Genomic DNA, 22,125 nt, shown 5'->3' with positions numbered 1-22,125 from the left:
ACAGTTCATTCGTTCTCTTGCTCAGCAATTCAGCTATTAAGCAATTCAGCAGGGATGCGTTCCAAGTGTCATAAAGCCGATTTTTTTTTCTATTTAATTCAAATCTTTTCTGTTTTATTTTTGAAAATAACTTTTTTTTATTCTAACACATAAGTAACATAAGGCTATTTTGTCTATTCATTGAAAAACAATTAATTTTAAAATTTCGGTAATCCGAAGAGTTCGGGTTGAAAATCTTCCAACGAATCCAATACGATGGTTGCTTCTTTTGTTTGTTCGGGAGTGACAAGCTTTTTATCGGGCACCATTACCTTAAATTCAAGAAAAATAAAACGAAATCCATTAGGGAAAATATTTTTTTTTTTTCGAAGACGAAAGCCAATCAATACCGTTTGCATTCCAGCAGATAGACCGGCTCGAACTCCATTTGGTGAATCTTCGAAGACTAAGCATTTGCTCGGATCGGGTTTGTCTTTGAAACGACTAGCAGCAACAAGAAAAATGTCTGGAGCTGGTTTTCCATGTTTTACTTCCGCGTCGGTTGAGCCCATAACTTTGTGCGCAAACAAATCAAATAACTCTGGATAATTTGACATTTTCACTTCGGCCATGTCCTTACCTGAGCTCAATAGTCATTAAATGTTAATACAATCATTATTATTTACTGTATTAATTTGCTACCTGAGCTCGTTGCCAAACATATTGGCACTTGAGATTGATGTAAATGTCGAATGAGACGTTCGGCACCTTTCATTAAATTCAAACTGGTGAACTCTTTTCGAACATAATCGCCTTGTATCTTCAGAAACTCTGCTATTGATATTGGCAACGATAAATCATTAATGACAATTTCAGCTGTTTTCTCTTCTTGCGTGCCCATCACCTTCATTCGCACATCCCAAGGATAGTCCTTTCCAAATGAACGACAGATTTCACGAACTGAATTCTCATAAATAAATTCCGTATCTAATAATAAACCATCCATATCGAACAGGCAATGGCTTACAGGCTTTACATTTGGTCGTGATGATAATTTTCGCAATGTAACACCAATTCCACTTGATTTACAGTTTGAGATTATCAATATCGAACGAACGGTACGAAACATTTTTAATAAAGTTTACGTCAACGATTTATGTAATAAATTAATAATTTTAAAATCGAAAAAAGGAAGTAGTGATCTATATCAGCTGTTTTAACACTTTTGTTATGCAATTTTCAGAAAATATAGGAAGACGTTTAGTCATATCACAGGATAAATGATGAAAATGTTCAACGCACTGATACTGAATGCTTTTGTTCTGATATAAACAAGTTTCATCTGTATCTGACAGCTTGAACGTCACATGTGACAAACACTTACAAATTCGAAAAAGAGTTCAGCAATTGAACTGTTGGTCTGACATCAAATTCAGCAATACGACTTTAAATTCAATGAAAAGCAACAATTTTTGGCAAACAAAACAAGGAAATTGTTTTACTTATGACCTTTATATAAATCTTTACATAATAAATATAAAATTGATTTGGGAATTTACAATTAGTCGGTGAATGCTGGTAGCCCGAATAATTCAGGTTGAAAATCTTCCAACGAATTTATAACGATAGTAGCTTCGGCTCGTTTTTCAATTGGAAGCGAGGCATCAGGAACCATAACCTGAATTATCAAATGAAAAACATATTCGTAGAATAAAGATTGAAATATCGAATTAGTAGCTTGAGCACTGTTACCGATTGCATATTGGCTGCTACAGCTGCCTTCACACCGTTTGGTGAATCCTCAAAAACTAGACATTTGGTGGGATCGGGCTTATCCTCAAAACGACTGGCAGCAATCAAGAAAATATCTGGTGCTGGTTTTCCCTTTTTTACTTCCGAATCACTTGAGCCGTAGACAAAGTGTGAAAACAATTTATACAAGTCAGGGTAACCGCTCCATTTAATTGCGCCCATCTCTTTGCATGCACTACTTGCCACACAAAATGGAATGTTATGCTTGTGCAAATGACGAATAAGTCTGTCAGCTCCTTTCATCATTTTCACCTTTTTGAATTCTTCTGCAACCAAATTTTCTAACTTGATCAAAAACTCTGGAACAGTCAGTGGCAGTGACAATTCTTTTATGGTTATTTCTGCTGTGTTGTATTCAGTTGTTCCCATTACTTTCATTCTTACATCAAATGGATACTCTTTTCCAAATGAACGACAGATTTCTCGAACCGAATCTTCATAAATTGGTTCAGTGTTGAACAGCAAACCATCCATGTCAAATACACCTGTAATTTATAATATTCTTATTGCATACAATAAATCGCCTTATCAAATAAATCCAATAAAATTTACAGTGTGTAACTGGTTTATATAATGACATCTTTTGTTTGTAAATAGCAGCGGTAATTGAACAACGGCACTGTACGCGGTCACTGATACAAAACAACTGATCGTCAAACACACGACAAATGGAAAAGTTTGTTGCTTAACTTTGAACAATAGTTTTCGTTGACGTCAATGCAATAACGGGAAAAAACACACAGTGAAAACGTGAACAGTATTGACGTCAGTGTGTCAAAGTGTTTAAGAGATTGTTTTATTTTTTCAAACAAAATCTGACAGTTTGTATATTATGTGTTTGTACAAACTTACCAAAGACAAATAACTGGAAGGAAAGGAAAATGATGATTTGATACAAATGAAATACAGTCGAATGTTTATTTTCAATTTTTCAATGTTTTTTATTGCTTTTTTTTTTCAAAAAAAAAAAAATTTCTGCAGAAAAAAAATTATACATTTTCTTCTTCATCATCATGTGTCTATCTGTCTCGTTCTCGCATTTTTATATGTTGTTATTTAATTCAAATATTATACATTAAAAACAAAGGAACTATATATGTCAGTCTTTTAATCGGGTTAAATAGAGAAAACATTATTATCATTAATCATCGCATCCGTGTAAAAAGCATAGTATTTTGTAATGTAATCATATAAATAATAACCAATATGATTCATTAATTAGTAATGAATAATTACTAGTACAAGATCGTCAATCGCAAAAAAAATAGAAGAAAAGAAAATAATAATAATAATAATGAAAAACAATAGGCAAAAGTTCACAAATCAAAAACGATTTGCTGTTCTGTTGTAAAAATCGGAATATTTCCAATATGTAGGTATGTGCATGAAAAATATAAATAGGCTATTTGTTTGTTCCGATTCCAATCAATGGAGTATTGATGTATATACAAATGTGTAACACATTATGAAATTGATTATCGGCTAACTAAATCTACTGTGTGTACGATTTTGCCATTGTCAAACTTGTACTAATATATATTGTATATCATCAAAACGAATACTCTGTAACAATTCAAATGCTTTCTCATATTATATTTTCTTTTCTTTAAAAAGTATGTTGTGGATTTATTGTTTTTTTTTTCTTTTTTGGCAATATAATGAATTAGCGCGATTCGTTTAAAGTTTCCTTTTGTCAATTGACAGAAAATAATTGTAAATACACGCTATTTTATTATTTGCCATATCGAAACTGTTAACTAACTATTTTATGATTAACATAGGCTGTAGAATTTTCATTTTACTAAATATTCGTCTATTTACTTTTTAGAGTGTGTTTGTGTGTGATTTTTTGTTTATTCGAATAACTTTTTGTAATTTCATAGTTTCGCTTTTGTATATAAATAAACTAATCTATTGAAAAAGAGTGTATTTGTGTGTGTGGGAGTGTTTTTATATAGAAATATGTGTGTGTATGTATAGAAGGGATGGAAAATATCCTTGCGTTGATGTATTTGAGAAGTTCCATTTTGAATTGTAAATATTCTATTTCAATTCATAATATTTTGTGGCGTGTTTTGTTGTTTCATTTTTTGCGTTGTGGAGAAATCGAATACAAAAAAAAACGAACACTATAAATAAACAAAAATTCATTCATAATGTTCTCATATAATATACATAGTTATTTTGTTTTCCTGTCTTTTTTTATACATTTCCTGTTTGCTCGTAGAAAAGCTATAATTTTACAACTATGTTAGCATGTTTATTCATTTAATTTTTCATTTAAATTAATCAGAATCTTCGAATTCTGAATATTATTTCAATATGCAAACAGTAATTATTCATTATTATTAAAGAGTCATAAAAAATTATTTTTAATTTATTATTATTGGGATTGATTTCATTTTTTTTTTTTCTCATTTTATCGTTCTTAATTTTGTAGAGGTACTTTTTACAAAACTGATACAAACTAGTACTTAACTGACTCTATGGTTGTTGTTTTTTTTAAACTTATTTCAAAACATTTTATTTTTCTCTTTCAATTTTCTTTAAGAACTTTTTGCATAACTTTTACCTTTTTTGTATGCGTTTGTTTCACTTTTACAATTTAATTTAATAATAATTTTTTTTTGCTGAGTTACAGCGCAACAATACAAAACCATAGAGAAATACACACATCTTTGATAAGTTCGTTGAACATTTTGTTTGTTTCTTTTTTTTTTTTTGCAAAAAACCATTTTCTGTTTATAACAGGTGTGCTTTTTCTGCATCAGGTGTTTTTTATTTCTTTATGCATTTTTTCCAATCTTTTTTTTTAATGAAATAGTAAATTTTATGTATTTTTCTGTCATTTTTTTATAATTTTTCTATAAAAAATATTTTTTATTCTTTTTTTTTTGGTTGAATATTCTTACTTAAAGTTTTCCATTCAATTTGTATGAAATTTTTAAGCATACATTTGATGAACATTTTGAACAATGAAAGCAATGATGGGATAAAATATAATTAGGCTTTGCTCGAGCAATTGGTTACTTTATTTATCTAAACTCATACCAAGAACAAAAATTGTCGATATTCGATGATGAGATTGAAATTTTTTTGTTTCGTTTACTATGGAATTAATTTGTGTTTGTATCTTAACGAATAGTTAAAAAAAAGAGAACGGATCTTAATCATTTTTTGTACACTAAAATCTATTTGTTTGTTTTTGTGGATTTTCGACTGTTTTGACTTTGTGAATTCGTTTGTGTGTATTTTTGTAGTTGTATCATGTGTCGTGGTGGGAAACGTTTTTGATGTTAGTATTTGCATTGCGTTTTTATGTGTATTTGTGTGCCTATTTGAGTGAGTTGTAAATGTTTTATTTACGCTGTATGTGATAATATCTGTTATCTGTCCGCCAATCCAATTCAATAATATTTGATTCGTGTGTTTCGAAAATGTATGTTTTTTTCTCTATGTTCTAATACAATGGCATTTCTTTTCTACTGAACACATTAGTTTTGGAAACCGATTCTCCTTCGTTATTTGTATGTATGTTTCTTTATTTTTGTCTCATTTCTCATCGTTTCTTAATAAAAAAAACTCTAATTACACTTAATCGCTACTGCATTCTGACTTTGTCACTATTAAAATGCCACATTTCTTAATTTCAATGCTGAATGTCTCTGTATTCAGTGTTGTTGTTCTTGTGTTCATTTCTATGCATTACAAAACTGTTAATCAAGTCAAATTAAACGAGCGGTGGGGTAGCATGTGATTAAATATTAATCAATAAAACTGTGCGCAGTTAGATTAGAGTCATAAGAAACTTCTTCGATTTTTTTGTTGGTTTGTTTTGTCATCAAACAAAATGAACATTTATAATAATTGCATACTTTGTTTGTTAAATAATAGAAATAAGAAAAGGTACGAATTAAATTTGCCTAAGAAGAGATTTGACTATAAAATATGAAATGGTTGATTGTTTTTCTATCTTTCTTTATAAAAAAATGTATCTATGGTTTGTTTGGTGTAATTGAAACAATGTGTCATGTAAGTGTTATTTTGTGGCGGAGGGGTTTAAAGCCGGCATTTGTCTTGACAAACATCAATTGTCAATTAAAACATTTTCGAATACACACGATAACCTGCTCTAAACTTACATTTATTTTGGACAAATGGCATTTTTTTCGTTTTTTTTTTTTTGGCTATCTTACATCATACTTAATCGATTTTATTCTTCACATTTTATATTTTCGCAGTGCAAACAATAACATCGAAACGATCCAAATGTAAATCTATTGACTCACTTTTCGTTGGTATATGTGTTTTGATTACTGCTGCTTCATTCATTGAAATTAAAATAGTATGGGATTTTTATGCCAATTCAATTAACGTTTCCAAGTGAAACGAAAATTGTTTCTTTTCTTGGATTTTAAGTTTTTGGTGGTTGGTCTTAAACGTTGATTCTAAATAAAACATAATTTGAGGCGAAACTAGAATCCAAAACTGCATATTTGTTTTAAAATTAATAAATTAAGTATTATTTAAAGAAAATCAGGGATTGTTCCTCTGAGGAGGAAAATGAGGAGGAGAGCGAGGAGGATCCACCTTCTCATCAAGTGAGGAGGAAAAGTTTTTTTTTGCTCAAAGGGCCATTTTTATCACTAAAATATCATTTTTAGCTAAAAACATTTTCCTCCTCACCATTCCTCCTCCTCAGAGGAACAATCCCTGAAGAAAATTAAAACAAATATCGAAATAAAAACAATGATTAAACTCAAGAGCAATGGCATCATATAGTGCCACGAAAAGTAACTTCGACTGCTTGAAATAAAAGTGAGAAATTAAATCGGTCTCTGAATAATTGAACATCGTTTCGTATAAATTCATAAATAAATGCATTTTTTTTTTGTTAATATCTATTTTTTGCTGGGAGAAGGAGTTGACGTAAAGTGAGTAGTTGTATTTAGTTCAAATCAATTTTGTTTATAATATTTTTTAATTGGAAATTTGACATAAACAAGCATATAAAAATGATGACATAGAGGGATAGTATGTTGATCTATTGATCGTTTTCATGAAAAATGTGATTTCATTCGTTTGAAAGTGTTTTTGATGTTTGGAAGCTTTGAAATACAAATTTTTTTGTAACTCATATAGATTGGTCAAGGTTTGAGTGCGTTTGAATGAAACCGATGGTTTACAACAATTATTATTATCTCTTATAACCTAAATGTTCATTTCATTTAAAAAATAGTTGCTATTTCTCCATCCATAAAAATGCTTTTCTCTGTTCTCAATTATTTATACAGTTACAAAAATCTTCTTCTTTTTTTTAATATGCGTTGTATCATTTTCGTCTTCTTGTTTTAACCTAAATATGCTTCAATATGGGCATTTCATAAATAGAACTAATTTTTTATTATCAAAGCAGCAAAAGCAAATTTGCAAAGAAGTGTATTCTTTTAGAACGCTCATTTTTTGCTCATTTCAATTTTTTACTGCTTCACTGTGCTATAGAACCTCATTTTTAAATAATTATTTCTACTTCGCTTCTTGCTTTATGCTGCTTATACATGTATGATGATAGTAATTTTTTTTCTTTTGATAATTAACAATGTCAAATAATTTTTATGACTTTTAGATTTAAATTTACACATAGATAATAGTATGGTTTTGGGTTGCGCTCTCAATGTTGCTAATAGTTTTGTTTTTCTTTTTGGGTAGAATTCACCGAATCATTTAAACAAAATTATTAATTTATATTTAAAAAAAAAAGTAAACAATATCGATTAACGTAAAAACGTAAAGCTAGTAGTTGATGAACGCATGGTTTTTAGCTGAGTGAATTTAATAATTTATAGGCTTTGGCATCACCAGTACCGCTACTACTAGTATTGCAATAATCATTTTTAGTTTTGTCACCTGTATTGTTGACATTTACACTGTCGCCGAACTTTATGCGTGCAAATTGATTGAAATTTGTTTTGATACCGTTGCGACCAAACAAATTCTGTGACGATGGCGGCGACGGCATTATGATGGCCGTTGATTCATTCTCGATTTGCGACTGTGATTCCGTATTATTGCAATGAGTGTGCGACGCAAGGTCATTTGCTGGATTGGTGGCGGGCGATTTTGATGGAAGTAATGTACTTAAAAATGAAAATGATGGTTGATGTGATGCTTTTGACAGCAATGGCATTTTCAGTAGATGTGACGAATTTTTTGGAACTGCTTTACTTATATCTGGTATTGTACTGCTATTTTCGGCTCTAAAGTCGTCAAGAGAAATGAAATAAAGAAAGAAAACAACGCATATTTTTTGTTGTACATTTTTTTGATGGTGGGACCATTGGCCCGATTTTAAATTGTTTCTATAATTTAAGAGAGTTCAATCCAAGAGAGTCAAATTCATTTTACTTCCACTAGCGGACATTTTTAACTGCGATTTGATTCGCATTGATTTTCGAACGGAAGACTATTCATGAGCGATTCTCTCTTGCATTCAATATAAACACTAATGTTAATAAAATGCCAAGGTTTATAAAAACCAACCAAATCTAAATCGAACAACGAATTAATAGCATTTCCATAATGTTCATCGACACACCGATCTGATTAAAAAAAATTGCTTTGAAACAACAAACAACATTTAAACGATTCATTTGTTCGTATTCGTTTATGATTTGGTATATTTTTCCTGTGCATTGAGTAAATGTTATTAGCCAAACAATATACTCCAAATGGTTTTCCAAAAAAATTTGTCATTATAAACGTATACGTAGGTGTACCATGCAATCAAGTTTTTGTCGTTATTTTTTCCAACAAACACTTGAATCGAGCTCAACGTTAAATACGCTTTTCCGGTCATATTATCGTTTGGAATTTTCGTTTGCAAAATTTGCTTTATTCGATCTTTTTTTCGATTCGAAACAAAATTTCAATTTTCTTTTAAAGAATAAATTTTGAATGTTTGCCTAATTTCATTTATTTACCTATTCGGGTCGTCTCACCGCGAGTTCGAAGGAACGCTGGCACTAGCTGATGCACGGCTGATATTACGGTTTTCCATAAGAAAACTATTTGGATCTGCATCATCGTCATCATCAACACCAACGCTGAAATTCTCCTCTTCAGCACGCAATGGTGTTCGAACGTCGACCACCTCCAAAAGTTGATCTGAAAGAAGAAAGAAAAAACATTGAAATTCAGAAAAATTGAATTGAAATGAATGTGCGTCTCACACAGACGTTGCACTTACGTTGTGGTAGCTGAAGCAATTCCTGACCAGATGATGAGCCATAGAATGAAACATTTAGGAAATTTGGCTTTGCTTCATCTAATAACATTGTAATTATTTGTATAAATGTTGGTCGGGCAGACGGTCGGTGCTGCCAACATCGGCACATCAACGAGTATAGTCGTTCGGGGCAATTTTCTGGTCGCTCCATAACACCACCGTCGATAACATACCGTAATACTTGGTCATTTGATAAACCCTTAACGAGAAAAAAAAATGAAAATTTTAGATATATAAAATCCAAAAAAATGATCACAGTATTTGTTGTACATACTTGATATGGTTGTGAGGCTAATGTAGCCATTTCCCATAGTACAATACCAAAGCTGAATACATCGCTTGAACTTGAGAATACACCATCTTTTAAACTTTCTGGTGCCTGTTGAACGAATAATTGAACGTTAACAATATGAATGTTTAAAAATCAGTAATTTTGTGCAATGTATTTGATCCAAACAAAACTATTACCATCCATCGAACTGGAAGCAGCCCTTTGGTACCTTTTCGATAATAGTCTGTCTCGTAAATATCACGAGTCATACCAAAATCACCGATTTTCACCGTATAATCTTCGGCAACCATGCAATTTCGGGCGGCTAAATCTCGATGCACAAACTTTTTAGCAGACAAATAGGCCATGCCGTCAGCAATTTCGATGGCCATTTGTAAGATTTGCCGTAACGTTGGCGGTTGACCTTCATTTCCAGACTCCGGTAATCCGGACGAATCCGGCCGATGCGATCGTAGGAAACCTTTCAAATCACCATTAACCATCAATTCCATAATGACCAAAACCGGTTGACCACGCGATACAACACCCAACAATCGAACAACGTGATGTGTATCGAATGCTTTCATAACACCGGCCTCTTTCAGGAAATTGATGCGCTCACGATCGGTTGCATTTTCATTGACCGTTTTGATGGCACAACGTACACGCTCACCATTTCCTTGCGAACTTACTAGAACACCTTCATATACCATGCCAAATGAGCCTTGGCCCAATTCTTTCATTTGAATAATCTTATCACGTGGAATTTCCCATTCGTCTGGCGTGTATTGCATACTAACATACTCTGGATTCACTGACGCAATGATTTTAATACCTGAATCAGGCGGACCGTATCTGCGTCGATAAAACCAAGCCAATGCAACGATGCCACTCACAACAAGTAAAATCAACACCAAAATGAGAGCAATCATTCCTGGGGATAGGGCTGGCTCATCTACTTTGGCGTAAACGGGATGCGACCAACGGCCACTCGAACCGGCCAATGAATTTGCCAGAACAGTAAAGCTATAGTTGCCGTTTGCCAAGTCCGGTATTGTGTGCGATTTTGATTGATTATGATATAAGTTTTGCGGTATGCAATAGTCTACCGGTTTTCCATGCTCAATATCCATCCGTTGATATCGAATGTTATAGCTAACAATAATTCCATTTGGATTTTTTGGTTCATCCCATGACAAACGCACTCCGGTGCTATGATTTGATGCGGGCAACTTTTCAACACGTAAATTTGTAATATCATCGGCATCTTCAATTTTTCCGGTACGTTGATAAGCAATCATATCAGTGCCTGTAAAAATGTACATGCATGTAAATAACATTAAATTCATTTAGCTCATCGAATAAAATCATTACCGCAAGTGTCACCCTCTCCTTCGCGACACGCTTTCACCGTTATCGAATAGTACGAGTAATGTTTGAGTTTGTCCAGAGTCAATGAGAAAACCGATGCATTCACTTCTCTGTAGACATATATGTAATAGGTGCCGGTTGGATCCATTTTATCATTTGTTTCATCATTATTTGTTTTCGGATCCGCTGGATTTTTCGTATCCGGTGGAAAAATATTGCTATTAACCGGCGTTGAGTTCGTTGAACGTCTGTGTCGCCAACGAGTTTTGGATAAAGTTATAAGCTCATTTTCAATTGGATAACTTTGTCCAGATAGATCACGACGTTGTCGTATACTCTCTTGTCTAAAGGAGAAAAAAAAATCATGTCGTTAATTAATCTGGTCTAAATAATCAAATTTCTTTTGATAAACTCACCGAACATAGACAGTGTTGTGTAGTTCATCTTCAAATTGATTCAGTTGTTCGGTGTTTTCTTCAGCGTTCGAGAAATTGATGCGATCAGTTTTGCCTTCAGTGGCCTCACAACTACAACCCGACTCTGATATCGAATCTATATCTTTGGGTGGTTTATTTATTACTTCATTCGGCTTGGGAATTGGTATAGGGGCTTGATCGGGTCCCAGCGCTATAGCAGTTCGAAAAGAAAAATATGCATTTAGTTACATTTCACCAGAATGTCACTCAATATTTCGGTGATAAGATGTTTCTCTGTTACATACGTTCGTCACAGTAATTTCGATACTCTAAAAGTTGTGGATTATCTGGATTCATGGTGCATTTTATGATGTATTTTGTTAAATTGCCATTTGCATGTACTGGTGGGGCCCATTTGATCGAAATTTCAGAGCTACCATTTGCTGAGACAGCCAGTTTTGTAATAGCGTCTGGTTTATATGGTGCGGTTCGGAAGTATTGGATTGGCGACAGACCACCTTTTTGTTCGCTTGCAACTGTATACGTTCGAATGAAGTACGCATATTGTGTGAACGGCTTTAAATTTGGCGCAAGAATTGTAATTGGTGTTGAATTGCGATTACTATCAATAATATCATCTATTTGCCAACTGTCACCGCCGCAAGCATCACGTCCATCATACATAGTGACCTAAATAATTTAAGCAAATAAAAAATAAAACGATATTAGAAAGTCGAAATCATTTGGGATTGAGTAAATGTGTCTTACATTTTTGTATGGAGCTGGCATATAGTGCAGCAAATATCCAAGCAATTGTCGTTCATCATCATACGGGAGTGGTGTTAGTTCCATAACAACAGCACTATAGCTGATTGTTGTAATGCGAACATTCAATTCGGTGACATTACAAGCCGTTTTATCTCCATTTGAATTTGCGGCAACTTCATCGATTGGCAATATGGATACATTTCGTAATTCGGTGACATTGTCCTTAAACTCTTGGATAATGTTCATGCATAGTTTCGGATTGAAGTGGAAAAACATGCGTCCGCGTTCGACGGTAACATTTTGTGTGAAAAGTGCTTGAAGATTTTGATTTTCCAGTACTTTTAAGCCATATTTTAATTTACCGGTGATGTCGCCTTTGATAATTCTCAATTTTTTAAAAAATCCCAATGACAATATCGGATAAGAACGAACTATTGACAAAGGACCTTCAATCACTTCAATATCGGACAAAAATGTCTCCAATTCACGCACAACATTATCTAAAAAAAAAAAAATGAAAAGAGAAATTATAACATGCGAACATGCTCAAATGTTTGTACATGACACTTACGTCCGCCCGGATTTCGAATGCTCAGTGTAAATGGGCCGTTGATATGTGTGCAACCTTTGTACCGTTGTGCACTTGATATGCTTTCGATATTTGCTGGTGGACACTCTTTTTTACAGCTTCCAACGCATTGGGTGCATACTCGCTGTCCAGATAGACCATCGGGGTAAAAATTGCTTGGGCAATCGATTCGGCATATACCGTCATGTGGAATGTAGGGCAAGTCTAACAGATTGAAATCGTACTTTAAAAACACTGGCTTTTTAATGGCACGACATTCAGGTGCGGTCACACAACGCCGGGACTCGTGAGCATACATAGTGGCCGGACATTTTTCAACGCATTGACGACCCGATTTATCGACAATGCTTAGATAGCGACATGATAAACAGACGTTCACATCATCGTCTGAACAACCAAGACATGAATCATTACAACACTCTCCTTTTGCATTGCAAGTTGAATTTCCACATTTTGGATCACAAACTGAAATTAGAGATTGACAATACAATAAAACCGATTGAAAACAGAAAAAAAAACATTTTTTTTTACTTACAAGTCTGACACTCTTGACGACTCCAGCACAGTTTCTTTCCATTTGGTCCATCCGGGCAGACAAGCTCCGAATTGGTTTTCGATGGATCGCTAATAGTTTTATCGTTTTTATCAGTTTTACCAGGACATGTTGCGCATTCGTTTGTTGCTTTGTTATTTAAGAAGATATTTGATTTCCCTTCCAATGTTATCAACGACCAATCAACGGTTTCGACAAAACAAAGTACCGGATTCTTTGCAATTCGAACGTTACCCCGTGAAATTTTGACCAGAGATTTTAAACCAATTTCCTGTAATTCATTACAAAATTCTCGATTTAATCGATGAACCGAATGAAAAGTAAGAATATTGAATTGCCAATGAATTTTACCTGTAGATGCATCATTTCAAAGATGATGAATGCAGAATCATGTAATAATGTATTGCCACGGATAATACGTAGGTTTGGAAATAATTGGCTCAGTGATGTCAAACCATTAACACGATACAGTAATAAGAATTCGGTGATTTCAGTTAATTCCGGAAATGTGAGACCTTCATAATCGGTTTCGTTGTACTTATCGATAAGTGTGATCATCAGAAAGCCTTCAATAACACGACAGTTTTTCAATTGGTTGAAATTTCTCACCGAGTTTCGAATGTCTTTGCTGCTGCATACTATATTAAAGAAAAATTGAAACATTAATTTATTTGTTAATTTAAAAAAAAATCGTTGAAATATATGTGACTGTAACCAATTGAAAAATTATTCAATGAATCAGCGAATACTAAAAAATGGAATTTCATTCATGTTTTCGATTGTGATGTGTTTGTTACACAACATGAGCGTATGCATTTTAATGAAAATCGAAAATCATACCAAATTAGATGCGATCAAAAGTCGAGACAAGAGAGAAAGAAAGAGAGAATTAGAACTTAGAAGAAGAAAAAAAATCATTAGACATGACAGAAACGAGTCGTGTTAATGCATGTAATAGATATATATATATATATATTCATTGACGGGCATGGGTAACAAGCACCCGTGCGTACTCATACACCAAACATAATTTTCAAATCAAAGCACGTGGGCTGTGTGCGCTTAGCTTATGTGAATTCATTTTAATTGATTGGTTTTATGAGCAGAATTTCGATTAGATTGAACAATAAAGCTTGCGGCATTATGTGATTGACATAAAAAAATCATCAGCTAAAAATAGTCAATAAATCGACACAGAGTCAGATGGATTATTCACAATTTATATAGGCGTTGAATTAGTGGTGTTCAACAAATGTTCGGCATTCTCATAGATGTTTGACTTTGTACTCACCAGAGAATGTTGGCAGTGCGACATACACACATTTTTTTGACACATTCTATTTGGACTTTGTCAATTGCAGTTTGTACTTAAAATGATAACTTTTCAACCTTTTTAACGTCAAGACGGCTACAAAATTTTGATGTTTTTCGAAACATTCCAATAAAACCACAGCCATTATATTACAAAAAATAAATACGATGGAGCTCTAACTAATTGCATCTACTTTAAAATTATGGGTTTTGTGTGTGTTTCGTGTGTATAAGGAAATTGATTGTAATGTCATCGGCACTAATGCATTATGTCGATATTAATTTTATAGAAACAACTTAAACCCGCAGAACGTAGACAACATTCAAACACATGTAATTAAACTTTTCCAACATGAAATGAATTTTAGAACCGACTATATTCAACGTAAAATTGACGTCCATTTCGATGACGTAAATGCATTCAACTTGGGTATATTATTTATGGGTGAATCGATGGAAATGTGTCGCCAGCGCTTATTGATCGATCGAATGAAAGAAATAAAAAAAAAATATATCCAACAACAATATTTTCCTAGGTAGGTAGTGCATTTTGATTTGATTTGATTGAACTTCGTGCGATATATTGTTCTCATGGCCAATGGAATATGGCTTATTTCATATTCTCTCATTAACATCATTTAATCGATAGTAATGTAAAATAAAATTTCAATAATTGAATCATCACTTTATATCAATAATAGTGTCTACATTGATTCGAACTGAATTCCAAATCAAATGTTATTGTTATTGCTCGGGTTATCTGACCTTATGCCAATTATAAATTCAGTCTTTGTTTGTCTTCAGTGCATTGCTTTTGCTAAATTGAATTAGATTTAATTTAAGAAAATCAAATTTTATTTGCCACTTTTGAAGGGAGCGTGCTGTGTGTAGGCTGTAGGTGCTGATCGTAAAAAATGAGACAAACATAAAACAAAACGTCAAATCATATACGAACCGAACAGACTTCAACGAAATAGCCATAGCCATAAGATTGATTTATTTACAAGTCTAAATCAATTTGTCTTTGGCGACAAACATCGTTGAAAAGCGCAACGATCAAAGTGTCAACAAGGTTTTGCCGTACATATTTCGTATTTCACAAATTAAATGAGAGATGTGATTTTGAATGGCATCATGATCGCATATTTTATAAAAATGCATAACTAATAATCTTCACTGTCACTCCTCATTCAATTTGAGCGTGAATTTGTTTGATTCTGATCAATAGTAAAAAAAATCGTCAACAAACGTACCGAACGAAACATTAAAAACAGCAATGAAAAAAAAACTTCTTTCTTTCCCATCTGATGTTTTTCTACGTACACGATCGATTTGGGTCGGCATTTCTCTTCATTCGTTTTCTTAATAATGCTTTAACTTTTCGTTGACACGCAACAATATTTCACTCTGGTTCGCTTCGATTGATAAATTTATGCGGAAAATGGGATAGAAGTATATATATATATAATTTTCAAGAGATAATTTGAAACACGCGCTTTTGTCTGTATGTGCATAGATTCATCGCGTCTGCAGTCTTTTACACGCTGAATTACGACGGCATATGTATGAAGTGTAATCTGTGTGTGTGTGCGAGAAGATTTCCGATTAAAAATAGAAATAATGAACGAAAATAACATTTGGAGAGAGAACAACAACAAGAACGCTTCTATTTAAAAACCAAGAACAAAAATAGCAGCCAAAAAAATTTAGGTAATAAAAACATGGTCTGGTTGGAGTATTTTTTTTTCTCTTTGTGTTAATGTCGCTTTCTCTGGCTACATTGTCGTCTATAAGCGTTTAAATTCATTTCAGATATTCTAGCTAAATACAATTTTCCACTCTTTTTTTTCGTTCGCTTGCATTTCAGTTTTTATTTTGTAGTCGCTTTACGGTCTGCTTCCGAATCACTATTCTGATATTGTTTACATTACGAATCAGAAACGTGTTTTATCGCCGACAAATCTTAGACATTCTTTTTTCGGCCTTGCGGAAAATAACTAGCATTTTCAATTTTCCACTACTATTAATTCTTGTTTTCATACGCCAAACAACACATTCGTCGGTCTGTGGTGGTAGTAAATTGCTTTACTTGAAATAAAAAAAGTCAAAGATCAACACTATCTATTGCTACGCAAAATTTAACAGCAAGAAAATTCATGCTATCATACTATGTAAACTGAGCGCACAATAGCTCTTAAACCTCGTAGCTACTGTATAAACGAGGACATTGTTATCCGCTAGACTCGGCCCACGGTCTGAATCACGGCATCTAAATTTAATGATATGCATCATTCTCTTTTCTCTCTCTCTCTTCCTATCTCTTCCTCTATCAATGTGATTACAGTCCTTTTTTTGTTGCATTCGACTCCGCACAAAAACTGCAAACGAACGGAAAAGATAAAACCCATAAGAAGAAAAGAACCATGAAAAACGGGTCGCAGCTGGAACATATTTTCATTCCATTCGGTTTAATTGCTGCGAGAAAATTTCAAGTCATTGACATGCCAAACGGTCAAATTTTCTCACTTTCTTTCGTAATCTATGACGAAATGTTCAGTGAAAAATTCTTGAATTTTAAAACAAACAATAAATAAGCACCACGTGAAACCCATTCAAGAGATACAGGCAAACTATCGAATCTCGTTGAAATAACGTATCACGAAGATGTGATTAATTGTGAACCGGATCAGAGAAGAAAAAAAACGTAACCCCAAACATTTTCTCCTCCGTTTAACATACTACAAATAAAATGTGTTTTTGTGTGTGCATATCTCTCGCTCTTTTTTTTTGTTTTTGTTTTGTTTTGTTGGGGATTTAAACGTTTGAGTTAAATTATTTTTGGACGGAAAAGCGTTTTCATATATAAATACAACTTTCGTTGTTGTTTCTTTTTTGTTTCAATTTGATTTGATTGAGCAATTTCTCGGTTCGTGATGCCATATTCATTTCCGGTACGTAGATTTGGTGAGCATTACGATCGATGAAAATTTGCAAATCGTAAAAGCAGAAAAAGAATTTTAGAGAAAGAAAAAACTTGTGTGGATACAACCTATTATCAAATTGCAAAAAAACCATAGATCAGAATTGATTGGTTGATAAGTAAGGTGATAAAATTGACAATATCATGTTTAAGTGGTGATATTTTTCCCGTTCCATCGGCCATCTCAAGAGACATAATCATTTCTGCAGAGTTTTGTTTGGCTAGACGACTAGATGGGTCAGGCGGTACTGTGATACAGGCTCCTTTGACCTTTTCAATTGTATCGAAACTCAATCAATGTGACACGTTTTATGCTATAGTTTGTAGCTATTTCCGGAGTTTAAGGCGTGCTAATGTCACTTTCTGTCTGCTGCTTGTCATTCAATCACGGATCAAACACAACTTTCTATGTCATTTGAAAAGCAGAACGAAACACACAAAAAATCAAATTCCAATAGATTCCACAATTGAAATGTCTAAATATAGAGTTGCGCCTGACACAAATGGTAATTTATTTGTATTGGTTTTTTTTTATCATCATCATCTTAAAGTCATCATTTCCATCGCATTTGGAAATAAATGTTTTTTAAATACTTGATGTTGGAATAAATCGCCAAACAAAATGGTTGAAATTGAATTCGGGCGCGCCATTTGAAATTCAAGAGGAGAAAAATAACGACACAGAGAGCGTAAAAAAGAGAGAGAGAGAAGTTCTCTCAGAGAACACAGAACTGGTGTATGTGTTTATAAAAAAAAATGTTAAACGTTTGCGGTCGAGTCAAAGCCACAGATTCTAATCGATAATGTGATTGTTGAGTGAATACTTCAAGTGACAAGTTATGCGATAAAAACAAATGTGAAAAACAAAACCAGGCCGACCAAAGCGTAACATGTGTAAATAAAAAAAGATATAGATAATATAGGCGACATGTATTGACTATTGACAAACCGTCACTCCAATTAGCAGCGATCAATGGTTGTTTTTTTTCTTTCACTTGAGCTATGTAACGAACAAAAAAATAATGTCGAACACACCGAACCATACATTTATATTTATCAAGTGTATGCATGTGTGCTGTGAGTACAAATATTTGAAAAATTTCAAATATTTTGGCGCTTGTCACATCGTTTCTATTTTTTTTTTTTTTTTTGTAGTCGTTGATCTATTGACTTTTTTATTTGTTTCGCTTTTTGAATTGTTTCTCCCTTCTGCACCGCTATTGAAAATTTTCTCCGTTTATTTGTTTATTGTTGTTGTTGTTGTTTTTTTTTCTATCTTTGGTCATAAAACTATTCATCGCTTTTCTCCGAATCGAAATTAAATGCTTACAACACTTTAAATGATTTGGAATATTTTCTGTTTGTAGATTCAATGAGATGAACTGTACATATGAATAGATAATAGTTTTTTCTTCAGAAAGCCAGTGATGAGCGGGCACAAATAGTAAATATTTTGATATAATCTTGTTCTTTGATAAAAAAAAAACTAAACGAGCACATCATATAAGCACATCGTTTCTTTTTTTAATCGCAGCTTTGATATTTGCTTAATATAACTCGATTATTTGACTCGTTTTCCTTTCCAAACGGGCTAATTTATATTTCATTTTGAATGAGAAAAATGTGCTAATGTTTGTAAGAGATGGAGAGAAAGATATCCAATTTTCAACGTTGGCACGAGATTGATGCATTCAAATCGAACTTAAAATATGCCAGTGATGGATATCAAACCTCAAAATTCCACCAAAGACAGAGCGACACAAAAGAAAGAGAGAGAGAGAGAGAGAGAGAGAGCGAGAGAGAGAGAGAGGGAAAGAGATCAATACTGGACCAAGAGATAACAAGATGAAAAAATTAGTCTTCAGGTGCTCAAATAAACGTAAAATATCGATGAAAATCAAATAGGCCCTTCGAAGTAATTCTCATTTGCTGGATCTGTATGGAATTTGCTTATTTTGCATATCATCCGAAATCAATCGATTGAGATTGTTCAATGCTTTATTTCATCGATTGACTGCGAGAGAATGAATGAGATAAAAATAGTCGCAACTTTGATATTAATTAATTTCTGAACGAAACTTGTTTTCCAAAATACTTGTTTCTGCTTAACAAGCTTTTAAATACTAGCATACATAACTGTATGACGAATAGTTTGGATCGTACGAAAGGCACATCGAATTATACATTTGCAAATTAAAATTGGCTTGTTCAAGCTAATTTCTCAGAAGCTTTACTGAATCGATCGAATTGCCTGAAATAATATAAACTTCAAATTCATCGATTCTCCGAAATAACGATGAATAATCAATACAAAAGGCATCGAATTTGGAATTTGCTCATATCAACATGGTGCTCATGGTGACATTTACAGCGGATACATGCATATATATTTCTGGCAAAAGAAATCAAATCCTGAAGAAGCACACAAAATAATTGTGGTGGATTCTGGCCCAGAAATTCTGGCAAATTGGAATTACGTCATACACATCTATGACGATAATTCATCTCTTAAATTAATAGCACAATACACTGTGACAATGATAGCCAAGTATGATAGATAAATACAAATATTTCATTGTTCATTATTGCATGCGCCTGAAAAATCGATTAAAATAGCTCGAACATGAGCATTTCAACACTGCATCATATCATCAGCCAGTCTGTAAAATGACAATATTTTTTTTTCACACAAAAATCTACAATGTTACGCTTACGCGTGATGATTAATCTCTTACTCAATCGGTTTCAATGAATTCTGGTTGATAAGTTCTCTCTTTAATTTGGTTCACACGTACAAAATATATACGCATACAAAGCTATCATTCATATATTGTTTACTTTCTTCGTTTTTCCAGAATTTTATCAGAAACGAACCGAATTCCAAAATAACAATGACAACAACAACAAGCTCGCGCCTGGAAAATATGAATGAATATGGTTTTTTTTTATCTCGTTCCCACTGTGCAGTGTGGCGGAACCTCGTTTTACTCATCATGTGAACGCTGAATGCTTTACAAATACTATATATATGAATGGATGAATGAATGGGAGAAAGAGTGAGAGTACCAAAAGGCCTACCGAATGTGAATGGTACAACATATCACACCATACACACCATACTCCAAAATAATATCGAACCACACACATTCAGTTGCGAGAGAGCTATGCGAGCATGTGTTTTCGATGATGATTTCGTCATCGGATTGACGATGTTGTTTTCGCACTAACATCTCACACACTCTTTTTATTGATGTGCGCCTCTGCCTACGGTGTATGTGTGCGTACATTTATGCTTTTTGTCATGATCTTTATGTTGATTTGTACTTTATATTTGAACTGTTTAAACGCCTTACTGTGGCCCAATTCTTCTATGTTTAATTTGAAATTACTCTCGTTTCTTTTTATTCATTTATTTCGAACGAAACACACATCAAATTTTATTCGGGATCATAAATTATATTCCAAATGCATTTGAATTGGTTTAATCGTTTGTCACAATATATGTCAAATCTATGACACAATGATATAAATTATATTTCGAATATGTGTGTTTTTTTTTGTCATGTTACTACTACTATTTTTTTGTGGTGGCAATAAAGTGTTTTTTTGTCGAAATTTGTGGTTTCATTGATGTTGGATTTGTTTACTCAACGATTGCTAATGAAACCAATGATCGTCGTAACTGTTTGAACGGAAATGCTGATATGAATTGTTTGCGTGTATATGAAACTACTAGTAGATGATAGACACCACAAATCACGATAAATGAACGGAGATAGAGAGCAAAAAAAAAATTCGAGTAAAAATCAAATCAAATTTTATAAATGGGACGAAATTAAACGTATCACAGAAAAAGCAAAAACATCAACAAAAAAAAACAGAGCAAAAAAGGGCTGAACGAGATTAAATCGAAGCACATACTTTCAAATTGCATACAACGTTCAAAGTTTAACGCATTCTAATTTACGATTCAAATTCATCAAAGTTTGCTGCTAACATCAAGACTTAGACACTGTTTTTTTTTAGTTTTCGATGAAATTTGCATATATATTGCTCGTTTAAATATCACGGCAAAAACAGGAAAACGTATTGCCTGTTTATGTCTTATTAACGTTACATCGTAAAATGTATGGCGAATATGGTCGACCCGTGTAAAAGCATAGCGCACAGGAAGTAATTACGTGATCAACTTGGTACGTCTTAGAAATACAAAATTAGAAACAAATATGAATCATATCGCCGTCATCTATCGCGTCGCATTTGTCGCATTCGGTTGCCACAGCAATCAAATAGGAATGAGCTTGCTTTTTCCATTTCTTCATCTAACATCGATGAATTCAAACACTATACACTGCAATCCAATGGAATGTTATATACTACTTTCAATTCGATGGAAATTTCTCTCTCTCTCTCTTTCCTTCTTTCTTACTCTCTTTGCATAGTGTTTAGTCATTGTTCGATGATTTTTCTGAATAAATATTGAATTGAATGCGGAAAATGTGAGTGAGAAAAACAAACAACCGATTAAAATAATAATGCTAACACAGAACCACAACAAAATAATGAAATGAAGCAATTGCTAATATATACAAAATATATACTTATTGACTTAACGATCGATAAACACATAAACATTTATTATTTATTAGAATAATTGGCCCGTTGGTTGAATTGAATATGTTCAGATTTCATTGGATGGCCGATCATTTTTATTCGTTTGAACGACGTTAAATTAAATTGATTTAATGCCATTTGGTAACGATGGAAAGAATGAAACGAACGGGAGCTGT

The 22,125-nt window shown here is 33.2% G+C and overlaps 3 protein-coding genes across 7 annotated transcripts in view; all 3 read right to left on the bottom strand.

The window, feature by feature from the left end:
• Window positions 1-142: 142 nt before the first annotated feature.
• On the bottom strand, window positions 143-1,351 carry LOC116348748 (probable pseudouridine-5'-phosphatase). The gene is made up of 3 exons (XM_031779850.1): window positions 682-1,351; window positions 390-619; window positions 143-311 (listed from the first exon to the last, which is right to left on the bottom strand). The coding sequence occupies exons 1-3, from the start codon at window positions 1,106-1,108 to the stop codon at window positions 198-200; spliced, it is 771 nt and encodes a 256-aa protein (XP_031635710.1). The 5' UTR covers window positions 1,109-1,351; the 3' UTR covers window positions 143-197.
• Window positions 1,352-1,448: 97 nt separating this feature from the next.
• On the bottom strand, window positions 1,449-2,474 carry LOC116348749 (probable pseudouridine-5'-phosphatase). Its single transcript, XM_031779851.1, has 3 exons — window positions 2,344-2,474; window positions 1,732-2,276; window positions 1,449-1,657 (listed from the first exon to the last, which is right to left on the bottom strand). The coding sequence occupies exons 1-3, from the start codon at window positions 2,369-2,371 to the stop codon at window positions 1,541-1,543; spliced, it is 690 nt and encodes a 229-aa protein (XP_031635711.1). The 5' UTR covers window positions 2,372-2,474; the 3' UTR covers window positions 1,449-1,540.
• Window positions 2,475-4,684: 2,210 nt separating this feature from the next.
• Window positions 4,685-22,125, bottom strand: part of LOC116348943 (insulin-like receptor) — a 41,770-nt gene continuing 24,329 nt past the window's right edge. For 4 of the 5 annotated variants that reach the window (XM_031780175.1, XM_031780174.1, XM_031780176.1 and 1 more), the window contains 12 exons: window positions 13,396-13,682; window positions 13,027-13,315; window positions 12,474-12,956; window positions 11,903-12,402; window positions 11,440-11,824; window positions 11,135-11,345; window positions 10,722-11,062; window positions 9,545-10,656; window positions 9,351-9,455; window positions 9,038-9,275; window positions 8,790-8,955; window positions 4,685-8,048 (listed from right to left, as the gene is read on the bottom strand). In XM_031780175.1, the coding sequence (XP_031636035.1) occupies window positions 7,610-8,048; window positions 8,790-8,955; window positions 9,038-9,275; window positions 9,351-9,455; window positions 9,545-10,656; window positions 10,722-11,062; window positions 11,135-11,345; window positions 11,440-11,824; window positions 11,903-12,402; window positions 12,474-12,956; window positions 13,027-13,315; window positions 13,396-13,682 (4,556 nt within the window). In that variant the 3' untranslated portion in view covers window positions 4,685-7,609. Of the gene's footprint in view, window positions 8,049-8,771; window positions 8,956-9,037; window positions 9,276-9,350; window positions 9,456-9,544; window positions 10,657-10,721; window positions 11,063-11,134; window positions 11,346-11,439; window positions 11,825-11,902; window positions 12,403-12,473; window positions 12,957-13,026; window positions 13,316-13,395; window positions 13,683-22,125 lie in introns of all 5 variants that reach the window. The other variant, XM_031780177.1, reaches the window with a different exon arrangement.

This window comes from Contarinia nasturtii, unplaced genomic scaffold (genome assembly GCF_009176525.2).
Source record: "Contarinia nasturtii isolate CC-2019 unplaced genomic scaffold, AAFC_CNas_1.1 Cnas_scaffold_2678, whole genome shotgun sequence".
Taxonomy (NCBI): domain Eukaryota; kingdom Metazoa; phylum Arthropoda; class Insecta; order Diptera; family Cecidomyiidae; genus Contarinia; species Contarinia nasturtii.
The sequence above is the reverse complement of the archived record's forward strand: the minus strand, read 5'-3'. Positions and strand labels throughout refer to the sequence as shown.